At 62.3% G+C, this 15263-nt stretch overlaps 2 protein-coding genes and 2 non-coding genes across 4 annotated transcripts; 3 read left to right on the top strand and 1 right to left on the bottom strand.

The window, feature by feature from the left end:
* The first annotated feature begins 3457 nt into the window (after window positions 1-3457).
* Window positions 3458-9057, top strand: Ppan (peter pan homolog). The gene is made up of 13 exons (XM_070002317.1): window positions 3458-3520; window positions 3618-3788; window positions 4055-4156; window positions 4390-4440; window positions 4524-4694; window positions 5370-5446; window positions 5643-5750; window positions 5840-5963; window positions 6047-6125; window positions 6212-6341; window positions 6433-6584; window positions 6668-6745; window positions 7614-9057. The coding sequence occupies exons 1-13, from the start codon at window positions 3503-3505 to the stop codon at window positions 8723-8725; spliced, it is 2373 nt and encodes a 790-aa protein (XP_069858418.1). The 5' UTR covers window positions 3458-3502; the 3' UTR covers window positions 8726-9057.
* LOC138814378 (small nucleolar RNA SNORD105) lies at window positions 4240-4321 on the top strand. The gene has a single exon (XR_011367960.1). It is a non-coding gene; the product is annotated as a small nucleolar RNA SNORD105 (small nucleolar RNA).
* Window positions 5489-5568, top strand: LOC138814383 (small nucleolar RNA U105B). The gene has a single exon (XR_011367964.1). It is a non-coding gene; the product is annotated as a small nucleolar RNA U105B (small nucleolar RNA).
* Window positions 9058-9069: 12 nt separating the features above from the next.
* On the bottom strand, window positions 9070-13314 carry Eif3g (eukaryotic translation initiation factor 3 subunit G). The gene is made up of 11 exons (XM_070002315.1): window positions 13246-13314; window positions 13071-13117; window positions 12654-12737; window positions 12477-12565; window positions 12326-12385; window positions 11043-11147; window positions 10742-10931; window positions 10157-10264; window positions 9756-9892; window positions 9558-9664; window positions 9070-9163 (listed from the first exon to the last, which is right to left on the bottom strand). Exons 1-11 carry the CDS (start codon window positions 13263-13265, stop codon window positions 9148-9150), a joined length of 963 nt encoding a protein of 320 aa, XP_069858416.1. The 5' UTR covers window positions 13266-13314; the 3' UTR covers window positions 9070-9147.
* Window positions 13315-15263: the final 1949 nt, after the last annotated feature.

Here is a 15263-nt window from a genome sequence, read left to right as displayed (position 1 = left end):
TAGTGGGGCGTGGCTTGAAAGTAGGGGCGTGGCTCCAAGTAGAGTTGTTGCAGGCCTCTGGCATCTATGCCCACAAACCCCCGCTTCCCCCCACACACACACAGACACACACAAGCAGAAGCGTGATACACATTCAGGAACAATGCAGAACATCACGGCAACCCCTCCACACAACACCTCAATATTTAAGAGAAAAATACCCCCCTCCACCCCCCCTCACACACACGGAGTGCAACTTGAAGATACTCCACGGTTCAAGCGTCTAGATCTGTGTTGCACACTTATGATCGGTGATCCACACACCCAGCAACACCCATCAGCCCCTGGCTGCTTGTTCCAGATATCTTTCTTTCACACACCCGGCCACACAGTCCCACCAGGCTCAGCCCACAGGGACGGAACAGGAAGGAAGACCCCTGCTGTCCATTTCTCACCGATCATGCAGAACCCCTGGCCCCCCACCCCATCCCCAAGGCCAAAGCCAGGTTCCCCAACCTGGGTGAGGAGCTGCTGAGCTCAGGCACTACTCCTTCTCCTCCTTTCCACCGTCTTGAACTGGGGAGTAACCCGAGTGCACTCCAGGGCTCAGAGAGGAAATGGTCGTCCCGGATTTGAGGGGAGAAAGGCTGCCAGGCTGGGCTTCAGGCCTGAGACGGGCCTCCCCGCCTTCAGCCCCCTTCCCAGCCCCTCCGGCTTCCTCATTGGCAGAGGAAGGAGAGATGGGGGACATAGAGATCTGCCAGGAGAGCCTGGGAGCTGGGTGGATGGGGACAGGGACCAGAGGACGAGGTCAGCTTGCAGCCGATGAGAAGGATGATGGGTGAAATTGGGGAGGGGGGGAGTTTCAGACAGGGAGGGGGCAGAGAGGTAGGAGTGGAGGAGAGGAGAGGGAATTGGGGAGAACGCACGGTGGAGGGGGAACTGGTGGGAGGGGATAGAGATGTTCAACCCAGCGAGGGGTGTCCCCCCCTCCTCCTCCCCCCCCACCACAAGGTTTTGGGGAGGAAGCCAAGCATCTTGAGGCCAAGTCAGGGGCTTGGAGTGGAAAGAAGGAGGAGGTGAGTTATTCACCGAATGTCTGGCTTGCCCAGAGTTGCCAGGAGGTGATGTGGACTTTCCATGTCTCGTCTCATGGACAGACAGGGCCCTGGACAGGACAGCCAGAGGAGGAAAAAAAGGCAGTGGCTTCAGGCCCCGTCTGGTCTGTATCTGGCTGCATTGAGCATTGCCTTTAGGTCTCTTTATTTGCAAATAAAGGCATGGGGACACCCCCACAATATGGGTTTCGTTATCAGCCTCCAAGCCACAAAACGGCAGAAGCAGAGGCAGAAGGATGGTGAGTTCATATTCAAAGCCAAGCCAGTACAAGCTAATAGAGAGGCGTCATCTCAGAGACAGAGAGAGCTGGGAGGGTTGTTTCTGCGGGAAATATGGTACATGCATATCTGAAATGCCATGTAGAAAACCTTGGTGCGGTGGGCACTTACAAAAAATAATATAGGAGCCAGGAAAGTGGCTCAGTAGTAGAGTGCTTGGCTCGCATGCTTGAGGCCCTGGGTTGGATTCCTCAACACCACATAAAGCACAAAAAGCTGGAAGTGACACTGTGTGTGGCTCAAGTGGTACAGCGCTCACCTTGAGCTGAAGAACTGAGGGATAGTGCCCAGGCCCAGAGTTCAAGCCAATGACTGACTACTACTACTAATAATAATAATAGAAATTCTAGCTACACAGAGGCTGAGATCTAAGGATCACAGTACAAAGCCAGTTCAGCCAGGAAAGTCCACGAAACTCTTATCTCCAATTAACCACCAGAAAACCAGAAGTGGTACTGTGGCTTAGTCATAGAGCACTAGCCTTGAGTGAAAAAGCTCAGGGACAGCAACCGAGCCCTGAGTTCAAGACCTGTTATAAAAAAAAAAAAGTGATGGAGCTAGTTGGTGGCTCACACCTGTAATCCTAACTACTCAGGAGTCTGAGATCTAAAGATCACAAGTCAAAGCCAGTCGGGGCGGGAAAGTTTATGAAACTATTTTTGTTGTTGTTGGTCCTGGGGCTTGAACTCAGGGCCTGGGCACTGTCCCTGAGCTTTTTCAAAAGCTGAAGGCTAATACACTACCACTTTGAGCCCTTATCACTTCCAGTTTTTATATGGTTAGAGATAAGAGTCTCAGGTACTTTCCTGCCTGGGCTGGTTTCAAACTTTGATTCTCAGATCTCAGTTTCCTGAGTACCTAGGATTTACAAGCATGAGCCACCAGTGCCGGCTCATACATCTGCTATTTTTATTTTTTATTATCTTTTTGGTCATGGGGCTTGAACTCAGGGCCTGGGCCGTGTCCCAGAGCTGTCTTTGCTGAAGGCCAGCACTTTACCACTTTGAACCACAGCGCCACTGAGACCAATCTCTAACCACCAAAAACCCAGAAGTAGAGGTGTTTCTCAAGTGGTAGAGTACTAACTAGCCTTGATCAGAAAAAGAAAAAGAAAAAAGAAAGAAGGAACGAAAAAGAAAAGGGAAAAAAAGAACAAAAAGTTCAAGGACAGGAGATAGTGCATGCACTCATACACACACACACACACACAGAATGACAAAGTAAAATAGGCTGGCGGGCGGAGCTAGCAATGAAGAGGTATGGGAATGAATATGACATGAAAATAGGATGTGAAGCCTGTTGAAATTGTTTCAGAGTGGGAGTGCGGATCCATTAGGAAGAGTGACAGTGGGAATTTCATCAGGAAAAATAAAATTTTAGCAGGTAAAAAAAAGTTTCAGCTGGGCACCAGTGACTCAGGCCTATAGTCCTAGCTACCCAGGAGACTGAGGTCTGAGGATCATGTTTCAAAGCCAGCCCGGGCAGGGGGTGGCGGGGGAGCCTGGGAAGGTGGCTCAGTGGTAAAGTGCTTGCCTTGCATGCATGAGGCCCTGGGTTCGATTCCTCAGCACCACATAAGCAGAAAAAGCCAGAAGTGGCCTGTGGCTCAAGTGTAGAGCGCTAGCCGTGAGCTGAAGAGCTGAGGGACAGCGCCCAGACCCAGAGTTCAGGACCACGACCAGACCCTCCTCAAAGCCAGCCTGGGCAGAAAAAGCTCTTGTGAGACTCTGATCCCCAATGAACCACTCAAAACAACAACAACAAAAACTCTGGAAGGGGTGCTGTGGCTCAAAGGGTAGAGCACTTTGAGCACACACAGGTTCAGGGACCGTGCCCAGGCTCTTGGTTCAAGCCCTGAATTGACCAAAAACTTAAAAAGTTTTTCAATAGTAGAGCTGGAGGAAATGGACCGAGGAGGGATTCGAACCCGTGTACCAGATTCTCTGAACGTCTCTGGCAGCAGAGCCCCGCCCACCATCTCCATAGCAACGCGTCCCATCGATTTCCCTCCTTCTCCCCCGCCCCGCAATCGCGCGCGCGGGGTGACGTCACCGGAAGGGCGCCGGAAGTGAGCCTCCGGGCGCCGGAAACGGCCGCAGAAGCGGCCTCGTGGAGCAGACGGCAGCATGGGGCAGTCGGGGAAGGTGAGTCCGGGCCGCCGGGCTGGGCGGAGGGGGCGTGGCGGCGGGGACCCCGCCGGCTCACCCTGCGTCTGTGCCCCGGCCCTGTCCGTCTCCGCAGTCCCGGCACCAGAAGCGCGCGCGCGCCCAGGCGCAGCAGCGCAACCTCGAGGCCTACGCCGCGCAGCCGCACTCGTTCGTGTTCACCCGGGGCCGCGCGGGCCGCAGCGTGCGGCAGCTCAGCCTGGACCTGCGGCGCGTCGTGGAGCCGCTCACCGCCAGCCGCCTGCAGGTCTGCGCCGCGGGGAGAGGGGCCGCGGGGAGACGGGCCGCGGGGAGACGGGCCGCGGGATGGCTCCCTCCCTGCGTCCAGCCTGGGATCTGCTTCACGGGCGCGCTGAGGGCTGATGAGCGCTTCACGCGGAGCCCGGCCCCCGCGGCTCAATGTTATTACTTACTCAGGAGACCCGGAGTGTCGTGGTTCCCCATCTGCAGTGACCTCTGCTCGATGTGGGATCTGTTCAGTATTGACCCCTTTCCCTTTTTTACAACGTGTAGGTTCGCAAGAAAAACTCCCTGAAGGACTGTGTGGCAGTGGCCGGGCCCCTGGGGGTCACACACTTCCTGATTTTGAGCAAAACGGACACCAGCGTATACTTTGTGAGTGGACCCTCTTCATCTTTTGTTTCCCCACTAACTCCTCCCCCCCCCCAACCCTCACCCCCCCATCCCCAGGCGGCCTCCTCCCATCTCTCATGATGAACCCCTATGCCTCTGAGCTGCCATGATTCTGGCTTCAAAGTAAACGCTCTGAAGAAGATGGGACACAGAGCCCAGGCCCCCTCCCACCCGGCTGGATCCTGCCACCATTAACTCACCCCGTTTTCCTGCAGAAGCTGATGCGCCTTCCTGGAGGCCCGACCCTGACTTTCCAGGTCAATAAGGTAAGGAGCAGCAGTGGGGGAGAAGGAAGGCTTGGGGACACAGCCCTAGGCCCAGGTCACCTACTCACCTCCTTGCCCTGCAGTACACGCTGGTGCGTGACGTGGTCTCCTCGCTGCGCCGGCACCGCATGCACGAGCAGCAGTTTGCCCACCCGCCCCTCCTGGTCCTCAACAGCTTCGGCCCCCACGGCATGCATGTGAAGCTCATGGCCACCATGTTCCAGAACCTGTTCCCCTCCATCAACGTGCACAAGGTGGGTCAGGCATCTTGTGGGCACAGGGTGGTGGGGTGGAGGTATCAGGTCTCACGGAGGGGCTGGGAAGGTGGCTCAGTGGTGGAGGGCTTGCCTTGCATGCATGAGGCCCTGGGTTCGATTCCTCAGCACCACATAAGCAAAAAGAAAAAAGCCAGAAGTGGCGCTGTGGCTCAAGTGGTAGAGTGCTAGCCTTGAGCTGAAGAGCTGAGGGACAGTGCCCAGGCCCAGAGTTCAGGCCCCACAACCGGACCCCCCCCCCAAAAAAAAAAAAAAAAAAAAAGAATCTCACGGACTTTCCTGCCAAAGCTGGCTTTGAACTGTGATCCTCAGATCTCATTTCCTTGAGTAGGTAAGATTAGAGGCATACCAGGTTCCAGATGAGCTTGTTTTTGTTTTGAGGCTGGGTTGTGTGGCCCAGTCCAGCTTTGAGCTCAGAGGCTTCTTACCAAGTGATGAAGTCAGGAGCCCCAGCTTCGACCCCATGGCACTGTGGGTGTTGGGTTAGCTGTGTAACGAGCTGGGGCTTGGTAGAAATCTGATCTGTGCGTCCTTGGTAAAGTGCAGAACCCGTGGGCACTGCCCGCAGAGGCCCGGCCTCCCCCCAGCCTGTGAACCCTCACCGGTGTGCTTGATTGACCCTGGTTCACGTGGCCCTGCCGCTTTCCCTTGCAGGTGAACCTGAACACCATCAAGCGCTGCCTGCTCATCAACTACAACCCTGACTCCCAGGAGCTGGACTTCCGACATTAGTGAGTGCTGCTGGGGGGTGGAGGGGGGCAGGGTAGGGGCGCGGGTGTGCGGCTGATGACGCTGATGCTGCTGAGACCCCGTGACGGTTCAGCCTCAAAGTAAACGCGCTGACGCACTGTGGGGAGGGGGGGAGGACCCGGGGATCTGCCGCGCCCTCTGATCGCAGCCCTGACCCGGCCCCCCTCCCCCCTGCAGCAGCATCAAAGTGGTCCCGGTGGGCGCCAGCCGCGGGATGAAGAAGCTGCTGCAGGAGAAGTTCCCCAACATGAGCCGCCTGCAGGACATCAGCGAGCTGCTGGCCACGTGAGCAGGCGCGGCCGCGGGGTGCTGCGGTGCCCGGGGCTCCAGCTCCGGGGTCGCCCGGCTCAGAGTCCTGCCTGTGCCCCCCGCAGGGGTGCTGGGCTGTCGGAAAGCGAGGCGGAGCCCGACGGGGAGCACAACGTCACGGAGCTGCCCCAGGCCATCGCGGGCCGCGGCAACATGCGCGCCCAGCAGAGCGCCGTGCGCCTCACGGAGGTGAGGGGGGGCGTGGGGCAGGCCCCCCGCTGCCCCCCAGCCTTGCATAAGCGCTGATTTCTCACCCCCCCCCCGCCCCCCAGATCGGTCCCCGGATGACCCTGCGGCTCATTAAGATCCAGGAGGGCGTGGGCGCTGGCAACGTGCTGTTCCACAGCTTCGGTGAGGCGCGGCGGGCTTGGGGGGCCCGGCCGGGAGCGGCGCCCCGCCGCGGGGACCCCCGTAAACCGGTCCCCCCCTCCCGGCAGTGCACAAGACGGAGGAGGAGCTGCAGGCCATCCTGGCGGCCAAGGAGGAGAAGCTGCGGCTCAAGGCGCAGCGGCGCGAAAAGCAGGCGGAGGACGTGCTGCGCAAGCGCGAGCGGCGCGAGGCCAACAAGTCTGTGCGGGGCCGGGGGCGCGGGGCCGGGGCGCGGGGCGCGGGGGCAGCAGCGAGGCCGGCGGCCCGCTGACCCTGCCCTGTCCTCCAGGAAGAAGAGCCTGGCGGGCATGAAGCGGGCCCGGCTCGGGGCCGGCGGCGACAGCGACGCGGAGGACCCCGGGGCGCCCCCGGAGGAGGCGGAGGAGGAGGAGGATGAAGCCGAGTACTTCCGCCAGGCCGTGGGCGAGGAGCCAGACGAGGGTGTGCGCCTGCGCCGGCGGCGGGGGGGGGGGCGGGGGCCGCCCCGGGCCTGACCGACCCTGACCGACCCTGTCTCCCCGCAGACATGTTCCCGACGGCGGCCAAGCGCAGGCGGCCGGGGCCTCCCGGCGGGAAGCGGCAGCAGCGGCAGCGGGGCCGGGGCGCAGCGCGGAGGCCGCCCGAGCCCCGGGGGGCGCGGGCCAGGCCGGGGCCCAAGGCTGCGGGCCGGGGCCGGGGCCCGAGGAGAGGCTCCTGAGCGAGCGCCGCCGCACGGCGGAACGCCCCACATTGGGGCCCGGGCGCCCCGGTTTCCTTTCATAAAGGAGCTGTCCCCTCATCTGCTGCCAATAAACGCTGGAACCGGCTCGTCCGCCTCGGGCACTGCCGCCGCCGCCCGCTCACACGGGACGGGAGCCGGGGCTTGGGGGGGACGGGAGCCGGGGCTTGGGGGGGCCGGGCCGGGCCTGGGGGTGCGGGAGCCGGGGCTGGGGGGGCCGGGCCGGGCTGCGCTCGCTGTGTGCGCCGGCCCCGCCCCCGGCCGTCGGGGACGATGCGGAAGGAAGCGGGGGCGGGGCGGCGCGGGGCGGCCTGCCGGCCCGGGCTGGAGCCGATCGGCGCGGGGAGCGGAGGCGGAGCGGGAGCGGGGCCATGGCAGCCGCAGGCCCAGGTGAGGGCGGGCTCCGTCCGTGGTGGGGACGCCTGGGCGGGGGGGGGGGGGGGCTGTGGGGCCAAAGGTCAGATTGACTAGGGGCTGGATGGAACCTTCCAGGATGCGGGCAGTGGGGGTAGGAGCGGCCCAGAGGCGGGCGCGGGGAGGCCCAGCCAGGCACCGCGTTGAGCAGTGCGGTGCCGAGGCCCCGGGGCTGTAACCAAAGGCTTTGGGCGCCCAGGGGTGCGGTGCCACTGACGCCCCCCCAGCTTTTCCGACGGGAGGAGGGGGCGAGTGACGGGTGCCGCAGATTGAGGAAGCGAGGCGGGACATGGCCGGCGGGGCGGGCGCCGCGGGCTCAGCCGTGCTCCCACCCCCAGGCGCCAGGCCCTGCCCGGCCAACTTCTCGGCCGCCGCCGCCCGCCACCTGAGCAGCTTCCAGGAGGCCTACCTGTGGCCCGTCCTGGTGGCCGAGTTCCTGGTGGCCGTGGCGGGCAACGGCCTGGCCCTGTACCGCTTCAGCCGCCGGGAGCGGCGGCCGTGGCCGCCCGCCGTGGTGTTCTCCGCGCAGCTGGCCGCCAGCAACCTGCTGTCGGCGCTGGCGCTGCCGCCGATGGCCGCCTACTTCTACCCGCCCAAGAGCTGGCGCTACGGGCTGGCGGCCTGCCGGCTGGAGCGCTTCCTGTCCGCGTGGAACCTGCTGGGCGGCGTCCTCTTCATCACCTGCATCAGCCTCGCGCGCTACCTGGGGGTGGCGCACCCCTTCCTCGCCCGCAGCCGCCTGCGGCCCCGCCACGCGTGGGCCCTGAGCGCCTCGGCCTGGGTGCTGGCCGCGCTGCTGGCCGCGCCCGCCCTCGGCTTCGCCCACCTCGAGGGGCCGGAGGGGCCGGGGCGGGAGTGCGGCGCGGCCAGGCCCCAGGCCTGCGTCCGGTGTCTGGGCACCGGGGCGGCCGGCCAGCTCCCCGCCTTCAGAGCCTACAGCCTGGCGCTGGCGGCGCTGGGCGGCGCGCTGCCCCTGCTGCTCACGCTGCTGGCCTTCGGCGCCCTGGGCCGCGCCGTGCTGCGCAGCCACAGCATGTCGGCCGCCGAGAAGCTGCGCGTGGCCTTGCTGGTGGCCGCGGGGGTGGCGGTGTACGCCAGCTCCTACGTGCCCTACCTGGTCCTGCGCGTGCTCAACGTGGCCGCCCGGCAGCGCTGGCTGGCCCGCTGCCCCGGCTTCGCCGACGAGGCCCAGGCGGTGCGGGCGCTGGAGCTGGGGCCCTACCTGGGCTTCCAGGTGACGCGGGGCCTGGTGCCCCTTGCCATGTGCACCCACCCGCTGCTCTACATGGCCGTGGTGCCCAGCCTGGGCTGCCCAGCCTGCAGGGCGGGGCGGGACCTGCGGGACCAGCGTCCCGGCCAAGACCAGCCTCTCACCGCACTGGCCAGCCCCGAAGCCCGGCCCAGCCTGCTGCTCACCACAGGCCCCTGCGACGGTGACAAGGCAGGGTGACAGGCCCTGGGCCCTGACGTGGCCCTGCAGCCACTTCCGCCCCAAGACATCCAGAGCACCCCCCCACCCCATGCTCAGACCCTGGGCTGGGACAGGTGGCAGGGAGGGCCACACCTGTCAGCCACTCAGGCCGAGGACAAAGCCAGCTGGGAAAGGAAAGCTCAGAGACTCTCCAATTAATGACCAGAAAGCCAGAAGTGTGGAGCTGTGACTCAGACGGCAGAAGCGCCAGCCTTAAGCAAAACAGCTCAAGGACAACACCAGGCTCTGGGTTCGAGCCCCAGCAGGACTGGTACGCCACCCCACCCTGCACCCCAACACAATAAAGCCAAACACACACAAGCTGCTTTGTGCCTTCTTTACTGCCCTCGGCGACCGCACTTGCGCAGGCTTTCTCATCCAGGGTCCAGCAGAGCCGGGCCTCAGTTGGTGGATGGCCTGGAGGAGGGAAGGATGAGATGTGGGGTCAGAACACCCTCAAGCACCCCCCCCATTGTGGGGGCTCCGTGGGCCCCAAATAGGCAGTGTGGTGACCAAGGGCCCAGGGGGAGCCGGGCCACGTCCCAGGCAAGGAGGACCCTGGAATCCGGGACAAGCAGGTGGGGCGGCTGTTCAGAGCTGGGAGGTTCAAGGTGTGCAGTGGCAGGAGATTGACGGGAGGGGCGTGGCCTGGAGGGGGCGTGGCCTGGAGGGGCGTGGTGCGCACGGCCAGAGGCGGAGCCTGTGAGGGGACTGCGAGGGGGCGTGGCGGCGCCTGCCACTGGGGGTGGAGCACCAGAGGGCGGGGCCCGCAGGCTATAGGCTGAGCAGCGGCGGAGGGGGCGGGGCTTACTTGGCCCACTCCACGTTGAGGATGAGGTGGTCGTAGCCGAAGCCGGACACCCCGGCGATGGCGCGGGCCGCGTCCTCCCGGCGGTGGAAGCTGATGAAGGCGAAGCCCTGGAGGGGGCGGCGGGGGGAGGCGGGGTGAGGGGCGGGCGCGGGCCCGCTGCCCGGCTCGCCCGCTGCCCGGCCCGGGCGGCCCGCGCACCTTGGACTGGCCGGTGGTCTTGTCCTTGGCCAGGTAGATGCGGGAGATGGAGCCGAAGGGCCGGAAGAGCTCCTGCAGGTCCGTCTCCCGCGTGTCCTCCGACAGGTTGGTGACGCGGATGGTGGCGTTGTCGTCGGCTGCGGGGGGGGGGGGGGGGTGAGAAGGCGATGGTGGGGGGCGGGGCTGGGGGAGGCTCGGGGTGCCCCCCCCTGCGCCCGCCGGCCCCGGGGCGCAGGGCCTCACCTCTGCAGTTGGGCTGCATGGACTCCCCGCGGCGGCTGGGGTCCCCCCCCCACCATCCCCGGGGCGCAGGGCCTCACCTCTGCGGTTGGGCTGCATGGATGGACTCCCCGCGGCGGCTGGGGTCCCCCCCCCACCATCCCCGGGGCGCAGGGCCTCACCTCTGCGGTTGGGCTGCATGGACTCCCCGCGGCGGCTGGCCCCGTCACGCAGGCTGGGCGGCACGTACTTCCCCGTCTTGTTCTGCGCGGCCTGCACCGGCTCCAGCTCTGCCAACCAGACGCCCCACAGGGCCCGCTCAGCCCCGCCCGGGCCAGGGCGCCCCACAAACCTCGGCGACCCCAAGGACGGAAGAGGCGCGCAAGCCCTCGCTGGCGGAGCAAGAGCCACGGGACAGACGCCCCCCCATCCCACAGAGCCACCACCCGGGCAACACCTGCCGCGCGACCCCCAGGAAGCCCGGGTCCCCAAGCATGGCAGGTGACAACGCAGCTAGCAGACAGCTCTAAGGACCGAGGCCGCCACTGGGGCTGCGGGCGCGCATGCGCAGACAGGCCACACACTGCACCCTCAACTCCCAATGCTTAGCCACCAGAGGAATGAGGGCAAAACAGAGGCACGACCGTCCCCAGCAGCACTCAGGCCGTGGCCCAGGCCGGTGTCCGAGCCAGGCGCTGGCCAGCAACCTGGGGGGGGGGGGGCAGGAGAGGAGAGCCAGAGGAACCCTGCCCCAGACAGCCCCGCACCTCCAGGCAGCTTCTCCTTCTCGCCGGTGGACAGGCCCAGCTGCTCGGCCAGCTCCTTCTGCATGGGCCCCAGGGTGTCCTTGTAGGGGCAGCGGGTGGTCCAGTGGTCACCCTTGCAGATGCGGCAGGACACGATCTTCTGGCCCTTGAGCTTGTTCATCGGGTCCTCCTCCTCCTGGCAGTTCAGGTCCTGGTGGGGAGCAGGAGTGTGTGGGGTGAGGGCTCAGGGACCCTGCCACCTCTCCTCCACCCCCCCAAACCCCGCACAGCCACACCCCCAAGCCACCACCTCCCCCCTTACCTCTTTGCTGGTGATGAACGTCATGGAGACGTCATCGCTGACTGTGGTGGTGGCCACGTTGGGCCCTGGCGGGTCAAACTCTGAGTTTCCAAACTTCTTCCAGTTCTGGGTTCAAGGACAGGCAAGGGACAGGGTGTGTGTGGGGGGGGGGGGGGGGAGAGTTACAGGTCAGAAGCTGGGTGCTGGTGGCTCACGCCTGCCATCCTAACTACTCAGGAAGGTGAAATGTGAGGATCTTGGTTGGAAGCCAGCTTGGGCAGGAAAGTCTGCCAGTGAGCCACCCGAAGTGCCAGAATTGGAGCTCAAGTAGTAGAGCGCTAGGTCACAGCGGCCGGCCTGCCACCAACTCTGGCACTGTTCAGGGCATGGGTCTAGGTGAGTCAGCTGAGGAATTCCAGCCTCACTACCTCCTCGAAAACAGGGACCACATCTGTCCCCCTCACCCCCCACCCCAACCCCAGGCCACTATGGAGGTCACCAGTCACAGCTCCAGCAAATGCCTGGTGTAAAGCCTGGCACGATGTGTGCCACTGAGACTCTTCCAAAAGCCCTGTGTGGGTGAATAAAGTTGCTTCCTCTGCCTCAAGGGAAAAGGAGTAAAATCTGAACCAGCCTTGACTACAGCCCAGCCCTCAGAGGCATGCCTGTAATCCTGGCACTCGGGAGGCACAGGCCGTGGGGGCTACATAATAAAATCTTGTCGCAAGAACATAAAAACAACCAGGCGGGGCTTTGGTGGCTCACCCCCGTAATCCTACTCAGAAGACTGAGATCTGAGGATCATGGTTCAAAGCCAGCCTGGACAGGAAAGTCCGTGAGACTCCCATTTCTAAAGAACCACAAAATGCCAGAAGTGGTGCTGTGGCTCAAAGTGGTAGAGCGCTAGCCTTGAGTGAAAAGAGCTCAGGGGGCTGGGAAGATGGCTCAGTGGTAGAGCGCTTGCCTTGCATGCCTGAGGCCCTGGGTTCGATTCCTCCGCACCACATAAGCAAAAAGAAAAAAGCCGGAAGTGGCACTGTGCTCAAGTGATAGAGTGCTAGCCTTGAGCTGAAGAGCTGAGGGACAGCGCCCAGAGTTCAGGCCCCACGACCGGACCCCAAAAAAAAAAAAAAAAAAAAAAAAGAGCTCAGGGACAGCACTCAGGCCCTGAGTTCAAGCCCCATCAGCGACTGAAAACAAATAAATACATCTGTAACAGTGAGCTGAACTTCTATCTCAAACTTTCCCAATTCTTGTGTCCCAGTCCTGGATGAGCCCCACAAACAGGCAAAAGAGGGTCTCACCTTCCTTCTTGCAACGGCTTTGGACGCCTTCCGGGTCTCGATTCTAAAGGTGCGGACGATCTGCGGATGGGAGGAAGACAGGCCAGGCTTCCTGGGACCAGCAGCCCTTCCTGGTCCACCCTGAGTCCCCACAGCGCCGCCCCCGCCTCACCTTGAACTTCTTGCCATCCTCGTCTATCTTGTACTCCGTCACCGTCTTTATGTCTCCATTGATGACCTCCTTCGGAGGCGGCAATGGTGCTGAAAAAGAGCAGGGAAACTGAGTCCCGGGGGAGGGGGAGAGGGCTCCCCGGAGGCCAGGGGATGGGGTGAAGAGGCAGCCACTCACCTCCAGGTACCAGCTCCGGCTCGGGGCTGGTGTCGCCAGTGGCCAGAGGAATCCCTTTGAGCAGCTCGCTGGTGACGCATTTATCTGCCGAGGGCAGCCATGGAGAGGAAGGGGGGGGTCAGCTGGAGGGAATGGAGGGGCCGGGGTGGGGGGGGCGTTGACACCCCCACCAGGAGCTGGGGGAAAGAGGGACAGAGAGCGATCGGGGCGACCTGGAGCACTGGGCAAGGTTAGGGGGACCCCATGCATGAAGGGGGGGGTCAAGCCACGAAGCCATCTTAGGGTGTCAGGAGTTCCTTCCTCCAGGGACCTGTGGGAAGGTTGGCCTCAGGATGGCGTGGGGCGCAGGGGAGGGGACCCCCAGATCATCGGGCACGAGCGGGCAGCCGGAAGCGGCAGGGCGCCGGCCCGACTCACCATCCTCTCCCTCCTCCTCCACCTGGTCGGCCCAGCTGGGCTTCGAACTGCGGAGAGAGGGGCAAAGGAAGGGCTGGGGTGGGCGAGGCCCGGCCTCGGGGACCCCGGGCCTGCCACTCCCCCCCAGACCCGCAGATCGCCCCTGCAGGCTCCCCCCGCGGCCCCCCGGACTCACTCAAAGTCGCCGGTCGGCATCGTGCAGGCCTCTCCACGCAGCCCCAGCCAGGGCCAAGAGAGCGGAAGTGGCCGGAGAACGAGACTTCCGGCGACGCCGCCGCCGCGGCCTAGAGCGGCCCTGCCGCGTTGCTCTCGCGCGCCCCGTGGCGGCAGGAGGCGGACGCGCAGCCTGTGGCGCTGGCTTTCCCAGCGTGGGGAGCTGGGGAGCGGCTCAGAATATATTCTGTATGTCTGTATGTACTTGTCCCAGAATCCCAGGACTCGAACTCGGCGCCTGACACTGCTGCTCATGGGCTGGCGCCTGTGCCACGCCTTCAACCGCTCGGAAATTATTTTCTGACTTTTTAAAAATCATCCTGAGACAAAGTCTTGCTCCATCTACGCAAGGCGGGCCAGGAACGCAGGTCTTGTTGTAAGCTCGCCATCGCTAGGACTCCAGGAATCCACCCAGGGTCTGGCTTCCTACATGTAGAAATAGAAGCCAGGCACCGGTGGCTCCCACCTGCAATCCTAGCTAAAGAGGGGGCTGAGATCTGAGGATCAAGGTCCAAAGAGAGCCTGGGCAGGAAAGGCTGTGAGATTCTTCATCTCCAATTCACTAGCAAAAAGCCAGAAGTGGAGCTGTGGCTCAAGTGGTAGAGCACCAACCTTCAGAAAAAAAAAAAAAAAACTCAGGAAGAGCACCTAGGTTCTGAATTCAAGCCCCAGGACTGGCACATAAACACACACAGAACAATTCTTTCATGACTGGGTCACTTCTAAAATAGCAAATGTTGTCCTTTCTCTTGTTTCTTTTTGTGCCAGTACCAAGGCTTCAACTAATGGCTGCATGCTCTCATTTGGCCTTTCCCATTCCAGGCCAGCAATCTACTCCTGAGCCACACTTTCTGTTCTTGAACTCAGGGCCTGGGTGTTGTCCCTGAGTCTCTCTGGGCTCCAGGATAGCACTCTACCACTGAGTCACAGCCCTCCAGCTTTTTCTGAGTAGTTTATTGCTCTTAAGAGTCTCCTAAGGGCTGGGAAGGTGGCTCAGTGGTAAAGCGCTTGCCTTACATGCCAGAGGCCCTGGGTTCGATTCCTCAGCACCACATAAACAAAAAGAACAAAGCTGGAAGTGGCGCTGTGGCTCAAGTGGTAGAGCACTAGCCTTGAGCTGAAGAGCTGAGGGACAACGCCCAGGCCCAGAGTTCAGGCCCCACGACCGGACCCAAAAAAAAAAAAAAGTCTCCTAAGCCGGTGCCAGTGGCTCACGCCTGTCATTCTACCTACTCGGGAGGCTGAGATCTGAGGATCATGGTTGAGTACCAGCCTGGTACTGAGACTCTTATGTCCAATGAACCACCAGAAAGCCGGAAGTGGCGCTGTGGCTCAGGTGGTAGAGTACTTACCTTGAGCTGAAGAGCTCAGGAACAGCACATAGGCCAGAGTTCAAGCCCCACAACCAACAAGTCTCATGGACTTTTCCTGCCCTGGCTGGCTTTGAACCATGATCCTCAGATCTCAGCATCCTGAGTAGCTAGGATGACAGGCGTGAGCCACCAGCACATGGTCAGTTCTCATTCTTTCGAGCCAGCATTTTATATAGTCCAGACTGGCAGCTGGGATGAGCCTAATTTTACCTATCGAAGTCACTCGACTTAACATCAGGGGTGAGGCGCGGCTTAGTGACAGGGCATGTGCTAAGCTTGTGCAAAGGCCCAGGGTTCACTGCCAGGCTCCTCCTCCCTCCCCCTACACATATATAAAGTTCTAGCCTAACACGACAAAAAAGATAAGAGGGTGGCTGGGGATGTGGCTCAGTGGTAGAGTGCTTGCCTCGCATGCATGAAGCCCTGGGGTTGATTCCTCAGCACCACGTAAGCAGAAAATGCCAGAAGTGGTGCTGTGGCTCAAGCGGTAGTGCTAGCCTTGAGCAAAAAGAAGCTCAGGGACAGTGTCTGGCCCTGAGTTCAAGCCCCAGGACTGGCAAAAACAAAAAAACAAAAAAACAGGGTGGTTGATGATCCATTTGACATG

Source organism: Dipodomys merriami, unplaced genomic scaffold (assembly GCF_024711535.1).
Source record: "Dipodomys merriami isolate MVZ:Mamm:240054 unplaced genomic scaffold, mDipMer1.0.p SCAF_6, whole genome shotgun sequence".
NCBI lineage: Eukaryota > Metazoa > Chordata > Mammalia > Rodentia > Heteromyidae > Dipodomys > Dipodomys merriami.
Note: the sequence above shows the minus strand (reverse complement) of the source record. Positions and strands in the feature narration are given on the sequence as shown.

Coding starts and splice junctions, on each gene's coding strand:
- Ppan (XM_070002317.1), top strand. Junction 3,789..4,054: donor TCACCGCCAGCCGCCTGCAG/GTCTGCGCCGCG, acceptor TACAACGTGTAG/GTTCGCAAGAAAAACTCCCT. Junction 6,746..7,613: donor GCAGCGGCAGCGGGGCCGGG/GCGCAGCGCGGA, acceptor TCCCACCCCCAG/GCGCCAGGCCCTGCCCGGCC.
- Eif3g (XM_070002315.1), bottom strand. CDS start 13,265: ATGCCGACCGGCGACTTTGA. Junction 13,118..13,245: donor ATGCCGACCGGCGACTTTGA/GTGAGTCCGGGG, acceptor CTCTCTCCGCAG/TTCGAAGCCCAGCTGGGCCG. Junction 10,265..10,741: donor GAAGGAGAAGCTGCCTGGAG/GTGCGGGGCTGT, acceptor TCTGGTTGGCAG/AGCTGGAGCCGGTGCAGGCC.